General features: G+C 36.2%; 1 protein-coding gene across 1 annotated transcript in view; it reads right to left on the bottom strand.

The window, feature by feature from the left end:
* The window catches only part of LOC107736948 (synapsin-2-like), an 11558-nt gene extending 6848 nt beyond the window's left edge, over positions 1-4710 (bottom strand). The window contains 1 exon segment of the mRNA XM_016548331.1: positions 4166-4710. Coding sequence (XP_016403817.1) covers positions 4166-4540 — 375 coding nt within the window. The 5' untranslated portion in view covers positions 4541-4710.
* Between the last annotated feature and the right edge of the window lie 6283 nt (positions 4711-10993).

The following is a 10993-nucleotide window of genomic DNA, read 5'->3' as shown; positions in this document are numbered from 1 at the left end:
ATATATATATATATATATTTACGATAAGAGCTGGATAGTATCTGATTACACGTAATCTGGATAGCATAATCAGTAATAATGCATAAACAATCATTACATTTTAAAATGCTCATTATTCATAATTTATTGATTCTCCCTAATTCTTCTTTTTTCCTCTTTTACACTTTCCTTTCTAAAAATCCTGCTGTGTGTCATACCATTCAGCTTTGACCATATTCACAAAGAAAGAAAGAAAGAAAGAAAGAAAAAAAGAAAGAAATATTTCAAGGAATATATTTTCTTTTTTTTCTATCAATATGGTACTTTTAATGGTAAATTTAAAACAAGATTAATAAAAAGTAATCTATGAGTAATCTAAAAAGTACTCGGAATACATTACCTAAAATGACTAAAATAACTACAATTTTAATTGTGTAATCTGTAATCAGTAACTGACTACAGTTTGTAAGTAATCTACCAAGCTCTGTTTACGATATATATTTAAATATATATTTATATTTAAAATATAAATTTTTCCGTTCAAAGTATTACCAAAATGAGAAGCTCAGGGTTATTATTTTTTTTTTTCAAATTGAAATGAATTTGATCATACAGAAATGCACTCATATTTCACACAAATACTTAAGTGAAATTAAGATTACATAGTAATGTACTTTATCATATGTGAGTTCATTAATTATCTCTGATTCATCAATCATTTATGTAAAAAAAACCTCTTTAGAACTGTGCTACATATAACAAGCTTTGACAACAGTTTGTCACTGAAGCCGTTAAATGCGCATATTAGTACCTTAAGAGTAGCAATATGGTACCACTATACGCTTAAGGTACTTCTATGAACCTTTTAAGGGTAAATAGTGTACGAAGATAGGGTACTACTCCAGTGACAAGCTGCTGTACAATCGTTACACTTCTTTTTCTGGGAACGTATATGAAGGTGGTATTTTTTCCCTAAATGTTGGCACGAGGATGATGGCATATTGTGCAGTCGGCTAGTTACCATGGTGATCAACATTTCTGCTCATTTTTTCACCTGAAGTAGTTCGTGTGACATTCCAGGAATTCCTCGATTAAATTGCCTTGTTACAACGTGAATCAATGTTTTCACTTCAACTTGAGGTTAGACACACACTGGTTTCCATGTTTTACAGGGACTCTCTATAGGTGTAATGGTCTTTCTACTGTACAAACTGTATTTTCTGTCCACTTACCCTAAACCTACCCCTCACACAAATTTTTCCACTTGCAAAAAACATCATGCTGTATGATTTATAAGTTTATTTCCTCATTGGGACAAAAAAATTTCCTCACAAGGTCAAAATTTACAGGTATTAATATCCTTGTGGGGACATTTGATCAACATCATGTAGGGAATATCAGGACACACATGATGTAAATGATTATGATCATTTATTTTTAATGACAAAATTAATTCTGTCAACGTATATGTTACATATGTTGTAATATGTTCAAAATAGGTCGATTTAGCTGTATTATAGAGCTGCAGTGCCAAAATTGCCACCAAACTGGATTGAGGTTGCTGTGCTAGTAACATGAAGAGCTATAATTCAGACCAGTGGAGTTTAAACGTCTTGTTAGTAATTATACATTTCACCAACAGTGTCATGCAGTGCAGTGCACTAATTTTTGGGACGGTTCCTCTGCTGACGGATACTATGGATTCAGAGCCGGACTGAAATCTTGGCTATTAATGTGTGTTGCAAAAGGTGCTGTGTAGTGAAGGTTATATTGCTAACAACATCACAGTTTAAATTACAGTATATTATACTGTATATAAATACACTGTAAAAAAAAATCCATAAAATTTACGGTAAAAAAACCAGTAGCTGTGTTTGCCAGAATTTTACCGTAAAAAATATGGTAGCAACATTTTAGGTGTTACGGTTTTAACTTAAATTTACAGTTAAATACCATAATTTCATTAACTGATATAATGTTATTATACCAACCTACTGAAGTACTGAAATCTGTTTTGTACCTTTGTAATACACAGATAACCATCAAAAGCAGGTGCTGATGAGAAAGTCACATGATGAATTAAAGCCCATCACAAGCAGCTTTTAAATAATATAAAAGGTGCACAGTGTCATTCACACAAGCATTAAACACCATCATGGTGACACACATGAAACTGAAATAATGCAATAGACATTCATTTAACAACATTAGGTGTAACACACAACCCTAATATACAAAACTGATAAGAAAAAAATTAAGAAGAAACATGGTTATTTCAACAAAAAAAATATCCAATTTGAAATGTAACGCAGGGAATTCTGGGAATGTCAATTTACGGTTATTCACTGTAAATTATACGGTCTTTTTCACTTCCAAAAATGGTATACTACCGTAAAATTACATGTAATGTCCAATACAGTTTTTCACCGTATATAGTAGGGGAATTTACCGTTAACCATTTAACAGGTTTTTATTGTAGCATTTTTACAGTCTTTCACCATTAAATTCAAGGTCATTTTTTACACTGTAGAATGTTTGGGTTATATCAGTTAATGAAATTACGGTATTTAACTGTAAATTTAAGTTAAAACCGTAAAACCTAAAACGTTGCTACCGTATTTTTTACGGTAAAATTCCGGCAACCACAGCTGCCGGTTTTCTACCGTAAATTTTACGGATTTTTTTTACAGTGTAATATATAAGAAAGTTGAAAGCATTTTAATGTTTAATCTAATTATTGTAATGTAGACATGGCTATAGGATGTCAAATACAAAATGTTAACTTACTGCACCTATTAATTTCAAGATGTCAATGTATTGATGTTAAAGGGCTTAAAATTTTAGTCTAATCTTCACCACACAAAACATAACACAACAGACTTCCTTCAGACAGGAGTTATTACTGTAAACCGGTGGAGCAAACACGTAAACCAATGGTCACTTATTGTGGATATTAGTGACCCATTTAATCCCAAATTATTCTCAACTAAGCACATGTATTTTATTTACACATTATTCAACAATTTCTCTAATAAAATAATTTTCTAAAGGTTATACGCATGTCAGCAAGATTTAATTGAATAAAATCCATATTATTAACATATTCATAGCAGATCCTTTAAACATAAAATGTATTTAATATATATCTTTATCTGCATTATATGTTATTACATGTTTTGGGAACTTTGATTCAGACAGGATTATTTACACTAACCATAAAAATATGATATGATATGTGACATCTGAAAGCAGCTAGAAAGCAATCAGTCAGCCAGTTTGTCTGTCTCTAAACATATACTCTTTGACATTATACTGTAATATCCATAATATCTTTGACATACACTGTATCGCAAAAATCTTCATTCTTTATAGCACACAAATTAACAGCATACTCTCTGCAAGACTAAACAATATTTGACCATTTCTTCTGCATGCTATTACAAATATGGATTTAAAGGATAATTAGCATGCATTTACTCCTCACACTAATCTGTTGAGCAAAAGACCAAGGAAATTGAGGATAGAACAGATATGACATAGTGGAAATATGTAAGCATTATTGTCATCAATTTGCAGAGTCCACCTGATTTTTCTAAAGTCTGGAAATTCTTCAGATATTCCTGCTCCTGAGATTCACCCATATTCTTTTACATGTATATTAATAATTCACTATTATTTTCTAAATAATCTCTGTGTTATGTGCTACATTGTCATCTTGCGTGAGTGAGTAAGTGAAATATCATTACAAATCAAACACACTTTATGCATGTAGATCAGTGAGACCTAAGATTTATTCAGTAATGGCGTTGCCTTTTTTCCAGCCAATAACAGCATGAAGCATGTGAATGAAAGATGTAAATTATTAAAGTGTGCATTTACTATATCTTCTTGTTTTTTATTTCCACCAAAACAAAATTAAATGATTATGCTTAGCTAGTGTTTATATTCATATAAGTTATATTATAAATAAATATATTTAATATATAAACATAACATATGTTTCTGAAATATATACATGCATGTGTGTGTATTTATATATACATAATAAATATACACAGCACACATATATTAAGTAACAAAAACTTTTATTTGGGATGCGATTAATCGCGATTAATCGTTTGACAGCACTACGCTTAGCACTAAATAACTCAACAGATAAGGATTTTAAAAAGCGGAGAAGCCAAACAGCCTGGTTAGAAAAATCAACCTTATCGAGGAGCTCAAGTGAAAATCATTGCTCTCACCAGTCCTGTTGTGGTTCATCGATGACCAGCAGGAGCTTGTGTCTCTTGGATGATGCAGGCACAGGCGTTTGCTCCACCAGCCCTGCTGAGGCGGCCGTCTGCTTCACCACACTGGTGATGGAGCTGAAGAATCCCGTGCCCAGAGGCTGGGGTTGGATGGGGTTTCTCTCCTGGCCCGGGGACACTGGAGCTGGTCCTGAGGCTGGTCCAGGAGGGGGAGGCTGAGGAAGATCAGGTTTCTGCAGGTCTGACATGTAGCCATCAGGCAGGTTGGAGATAAAGGTGCTGTCCGACAGACGCCGGCGCAGGTAATTCATGGCTAAAGAGACTAGAGGAGAAGCGCTGCTTTAGAAATAGATGTGGGATTCAGGGGATTTGCCCCAGCGGGAGAAGCTCAGGACTGAATACCCAGCGAAGTGAGATGCTGGGATCCCTCCTTGCGTCGCAGTGTTTCCTCTCCTCTCTGCTTTCTCCAGCTCTGATGTCGTGTATATATGCAGCCAATCAGATGCTTGCTGCATCCCTGCATGAGATGCTTGCTCTCTCTACCCTCCCCCATGTTAGACTGCCTGATCGCATCCTTCATGACAAGACAGTATACAAAATAAAAAGGTTTCCTGCAGTGCATGCGTGGGAAAATAGTGAGCTGAGCAAATGAGCTTCCCCTAATAGAATTACTATTTTGTTTTTCTCGCAGACACAGCTAAAGAGATATTACTTGAACTATCAGTGCATGTTATGTGAGCTGTCACACTGCATTCTACATGATTTACTGCATTCTTTACCACAGCTCACCCCTGATTCTGGCAGGCAAGAGATTTCTGTTCTGAACTATTATCTATTTCCTTATGAATATCTAGTGTGACCTTAATTTATTTTTAGCACATATGCAATCTTGATAGACTGAGGGATGGCGCACCAACCAGGTCATTTATTTCTCTTGCGATTACAAAAGGCAAACATATAATACATTCTTTGGCACGTTTTCCCACAATAATTACATGTTGAGTGAGTAGGTGGTCCTTAGCTGTAAAAACACATTTGAGCACTTGAGCGTTTTCACCACAAATGCAGTCAATGTCTACAGCCTCCAGTGGTTGAAAGTGGACAATCGAAATTGAATTGCATTTACACATGTATTTAGCGAGGTTCTTGTGATGCATCGACCAAAATACATCTTAATAAAGGGGGCCAGATTTTTGTGCTGCTTTTAAGAAAATGTGCAAGTTTTGATAGCACCATAAGCATGCACTGAAAACTACAAACCAATCAGAAATGTCTCTCACCATGTGCCATCTTTTTTTTTCAGCAAAACTGAATATGTGGAGTTATTTTATAAATATAGAATTTATGGCATGTTGCCTTTTAAAACAATGAGAGCGAGAGATGGAGCATTAATTATTGTTTTTATTAGTAGGCCTAAAAGCTATCTTTCCTTCATGTATTCGTCATCAATTAACATTGTGAATATGACAATATGAACAAGACAGCTAGCAAGCAACATAATAGCATAAACATCATCTCATCATTGCCCCTCACTGCGGTCAGGGGCGGACTTACCCATTAGGCAAAGGTAGGCGACCGCCTTGGGCCCCCAAAAGCCAAGGGCCCCCTAAAATGCTTTTCATATAGGATATGCGCATTAAGCGCGGACACGCGAACATTTGCTGTTTACGGTGTTTATTACCACGACAACAGTCCGAGTCAGTGGCGCCTGCAGGTGTACGGCACTTTAAATTTGTAGTTAAAACAACTAAAAATAAATGTATTTTAAAGTTTAGAATTAGACAGCCTTTGCACACAGGCTTACGCTGAAAACAACAAAATGGAACCTCAAGGTTGATCTAGGAAAAGGTGTGCAAATGTATAGGGCCCCATTCCTATATTTTGCCTGGGGCCCCCAATTCACTAAATCCGCCCCTGCATACTATATGCACAACTCATATAAAAACATTTTACTGCAGCGTTTTTGAGGGACATTATTGCACTTAAGAGGGCTATAAAGACCAATAATCAGTTTGTATATGGCACGTCCCATACTATATGCACACCTCCTATAAAACCATACCGTAAATCCAAAACCTATATGTTTTCCATTGATTTACGCATAGATTTTAGAAAACTATTTTTTTTACTTACTAGATTACACTTCTCTATGAGCCTCTGAAGTGAAATAATGGTGCATTTCTCTAAATTGCCTCCGTAAAATTGCTTCATATAAAGTGTGTATATGATCTGAAATGTCTGCTACAAGAACTGACCATTCATGTCTTCTACTTTACAGAAATTAGGTCTTTATGGCCTACTAAAGTGTAATAATGTCCCATATCTCGAAAACGCTGCAGTAAAATGGTTTTAAATGAAGTGTGCATATAGTATGGGACGTCCCGTATAAGAACTGACCATTGTTTTTTTATACTTAATAGAAATGGCGTCTTTATAGCCCTCTGAAATAGAATAATGTCACATTTCTAAAAAAAAAAAAGCCCTCTAACACTAGCTTGCTCTATTCATTTTCTATTCTATGTTTTCTTTTTATCTATTATATAATAAAAAATAAAAAAAACCTTGCTATGTGTACTGCTTTAAACTAACTGAGACTTGTCCTAGCACTTGCATATCATTACTATTTTGCTGATTTTGATTGCTTCCATTGTCCTCATTTGTAAGTCGCTTTCGATAAAAGTGTCTGCTAAATGACTAAATGTAAATGTAAAATGGTTTCATATGACGTGTGCATATATTATGGGATGTCCCATATACAAACTGACCATTGGTTTTTCTACTTATTAGAAATGGGGTCTTTATAGAACCTTTTAGGGCCGACGTCACAGTTACGTCACCACGCTAGCTGGAGGCAAAACAAAGGAGATTGAAACAAAGGGGAAACTGGAGGCGGCCAATTCAAACCAGCGCAGATTCAGCTACATAAGGAGCTTAAAATATCGTCTTATTGTGACGTTGGGTGCCAGAATCGACGTAGTAGAGGCTCCAATTTAAAATTTTAAAGCATATCTGCTGCCACCGCCAGACAAATAACCGACGATGTGGTTAAACGCAATGAAACGAGCGGACTGGACAGAAACGATAGTCAAAAATGCTCGCGTTTGCAGCGCACACTTCTTGTCAGAAAAGGTTAAATAAAGTATTGTCTTTTGTTGTTATGTATTATGGTTTGTGTTACGCGTCTAAAGATTTCTTATGCATCTCACTACTGTCGCGTATGAAATAATGTCTGTGTGCATGTGTGTAAAACAACAAACTGACGATTTATAGGCTTAATGATCTGTAATTGTATATACATTGTGATTGATTGTGGCTGGAATTTTTAAGAACTTGGTAAGAAAAAAATTTAATTCAGAAAGTTCAAAATTAGTTTCTGGAATTTTTATTTCTAGAAACACATCTTAATTTAAATGTACTGTATGTAAAGTAAAGATATGTAATGTCACTGTAAAATCATTTACAGGAGGTATATACTTTAAAATAACTATTTGTATCGGGGGAGGTCCAAGATGGCGCTCTGATCAGACGCATGTTGATGAGCTCGGCAAACTCAGCTGTTTATTTTGTCTTGTAATGCAGTTAGAAAAGCTTTTGAACTCTTAATTTGTACCAGATCACATTTAACCAGTGTTAAATTTGTAGTAGCTGTCAAAATGGGAAAATCCGAGAAAAGAAAAAGTAGGAATAGAACTCAAGCTGCTGTTAATGCTACCAAAAATGCTAATGAGACAAGTCAAGCCCGAAAAGAACTTCTGACGGAGAACATGCATGACTACATAAGCCAAGATACTGAATCTGCAGAATTCATGCTGTGTGAGGAAGAATTTCCCTGTCTTCCAGAAACCCATGTAAGTCCCCTGCCATCAAACAACGCAAGACCGAGAGCGCTGACACAACTGCCATCCTCTCACAACTCGGGGAGCTTTCGAAGCTGATTAATAATCGTTCTGATGCTTTGGGAAAGATGGTGGGGGAAAACTCACATGTGATCGCTAGTATGAAAGAAACAATCAACGAAAATACCAGACAGATTTCTGGAGTGAAGGATGTGATTGACTTTATGAGTGCAGAAGTAAAAGATCTGAAAGTCAAAGTCGGTGCGACTGAGTCACTAGCCAAAAGAGAGTCGAGTTTAACTGGCATGAACAGGAGAAACGGCTTCTACACCTTGAAGCTTACTCACGTCGTTGGAGTCTCAGAGTTCACGGGGTCCCGGATGCCGTGGATACCGTTCATCGCCTGGGTCGAAAACGGCTGAACGACAGCAAGCCCAGAGGAATCATCATACAGTTTACCTCTCGTTTTCAACGTGACGCGGTCTGGCGTGCTGCTAAGGATTCAATTTTCCTTAGAAATAACAACCTGAAAATATCCGAGGATCTGTCTCAAGCAGATAGAGAACGAAGAAACCAGTTATGGCCCGTCGTGGAAAAGGCCAGAAAAGAAAATAAGCGGGCTTATTTTGTGGGTGGAAGGGCATTTGTAGAGGGAGCTGAGATTTTCCCTCCTGAATGACTAAAATAAGTTTCTCGTTTATTCTTATTATCTCTTGACTTTAATATTGCTTCCATCCTTTTTGCTTGTTGGCCCTCTTTGATGTTCTGGACCATCATCAGTCTACAGTTCTTCTCAAGACACTGAAGACACTCGTCTGGCGGTACTACACTTTTGATTACTATGTAAGCCATTTAATACGCTGCCTTTTCACAAGATTTAAATAGTTCTATTCTAGAACGTGTTATAGTTTGGTGGGACATGTAGTTATTGAGACGTTCTAGTATGCTTCAGATATGCGTTTTGTCTGGTTTGTATATTACGATACAGTCTCCTCATGACTTAAACGATCTGGTATTATACTTATGTTTACTCGGACGGTTGTCGTGGTAATAAACACCGTAAACAGCAAATGTTCACGTGTCCGCGCTTAATGCTTATATCCTATATGAAAAGCATTTTAGGGGGCCCTTGGCTTTTGGGGGCCCAAGGCGGTCGCCTACTGGGTAAGTCCGCCCCTGAGAACGTGTTATAGTTTGGTGGGACATGTAGTTATTGAGACGTTCTAGTATGCTTCAGATATGTGTTTTGTCTGGTTTGTATATTACGATACAGTCTCCTCATGACTTAAAAGATCTGGTATTATACTTATGTTCTTACATTTCATTTAAAGTATTACTTAAGAATTTCATACTGCATTTTAATATATTTTTTCTATTGTTTGAGTTGTGGTTCTCATCCTTGTTCATTTCCTGACCGGTTAAAGTTCTATACAAGTTATTTGTTTTGCTTCTCTAGGTCTATTCAATTGTATTTATTTATTTTTCAGTCACCTTTTTTTTTGTTTTGTTTCATGTTTTTATCTGTTGTTTCTTTAAATGCTGGAGGGCTAAGAAATCTCACTAAGAGAAAGGCTGTTTTCTTATATCTCAAACAATTTAAATCTGATTTTTGTTTCCTCCAAGAATGTCACTCATCAGTAGAGGATCTTAATTTCTGGAGGTCACAATGGGGCCTGGACATATGGATGTCTCATGGTACGACACATTCAGCCAGTGTATGCATTTTAAAAAATCAGTTTAAAGGGAAGGTGTTACTCAGTGCAAGTGACGTAGGTGGTCGTTTTATCAGTTTCGTTACTGAAATTTCAAATTTGACTTGTATCCTTGTTTGTGTTTACGGTTATAACCAGCAGAAAGAAAATGAAGCCTTTATTAGTCGTTTAGAGGAACGTGTTAAAATTATTGACTAAATACCCAAATTCCATGCTTATTTTTGGTGGTGATTTTAATGTGGCTTTAGATAGCAGCATAGACAGATGGCCTCCAAAACTCCCTGACAATAGTAGTTTATACTTGAAAATGTTTATGAAAAGATTCTCTTTGATGGATAGTTAGAGAGAGTTGCATCTCTCTCAAAAGATGTTCACATGGAGTAATAACTCTCTCTCCTCCCAGTCCCGAATTGACGTGGCTTATTTCTAAGGAATTATGCAATACCTCTTCTGACATTTTACCATCCCTATTTTCTGATCACAAGAGTATCGTTATTCGTGCCCATTTCCTTGCTTCTGATAATGTGCGCGGGTTCTGTTTTTACTGGAAACTTAACAATTCCGTTCTCTCTTATAGTGAAGTAAAAGATGAAATCAATAAGATAATTCACAAAAATTGGAATAAAGCAAGAGAAGAGAACAGTTACAACTGCAATTGGGAATTTATTAAATATGAAATTGGCAAATATCTTAGAAAATTTAGTAGTGATATGGCAAAAAATAAAAAAACTGATGAAAATACTGTTATATGCAAAATCACTAATCTTTTATCTAAAAATGTGGATGATTTACTTGATTGTGAAAAAGTAGAATTGGTTGAATTACAGTGCAAATTAGACAACATATATAAACACAAAGCTGAAGGGGCATTTATTAGATCACGCAGAAAATGGATTGAAGAGGGTGAACAGAACTCTGATAGGGTATATAGGGTAACATATCTTGGTATACTAATTACTAAAGATGAATGTAGGTGCTCAGCAAACTTCAAACCTATTATTACCAAAACACAAAAAAAATGCAATTGCTGGTTACAAAGGGATCTGTCACTGAAAGGCAGAACGCTGCTTACTAAGGCAGAGGGTCTGTCTCGTTTGGCCTACGCAGCTCAGTCTCTTTTTGTGGATAAGCCACCCCCAACTGCTCCCTGGGTGCCGCAGCATAAATGGCTGCCCACTGCTCTGGGTGTGTGTTCACTGCCGTGTGTGTGCACTAA

This window comes from Sinocyclocheilus rhinocerous, unplaced genomic scaffold (assembly GCF_001515625.1).
Source record: "Sinocyclocheilus rhinocerous isolate Xijiao unplaced genomic scaffold, SAMN03320098_v1.1 scaffold554, whole genome shotgun sequence".
Classification (NCBI taxonomy): domain Eukaryota; kingdom Metazoa; phylum Chordata; class Actinopteri; order Cypriniformes; family Cyprinidae; genus Sinocyclocheilus; species Sinocyclocheilus rhinocerous.
This window is presented reverse-complemented; position numbering and strand designations above follow the sequence as displayed.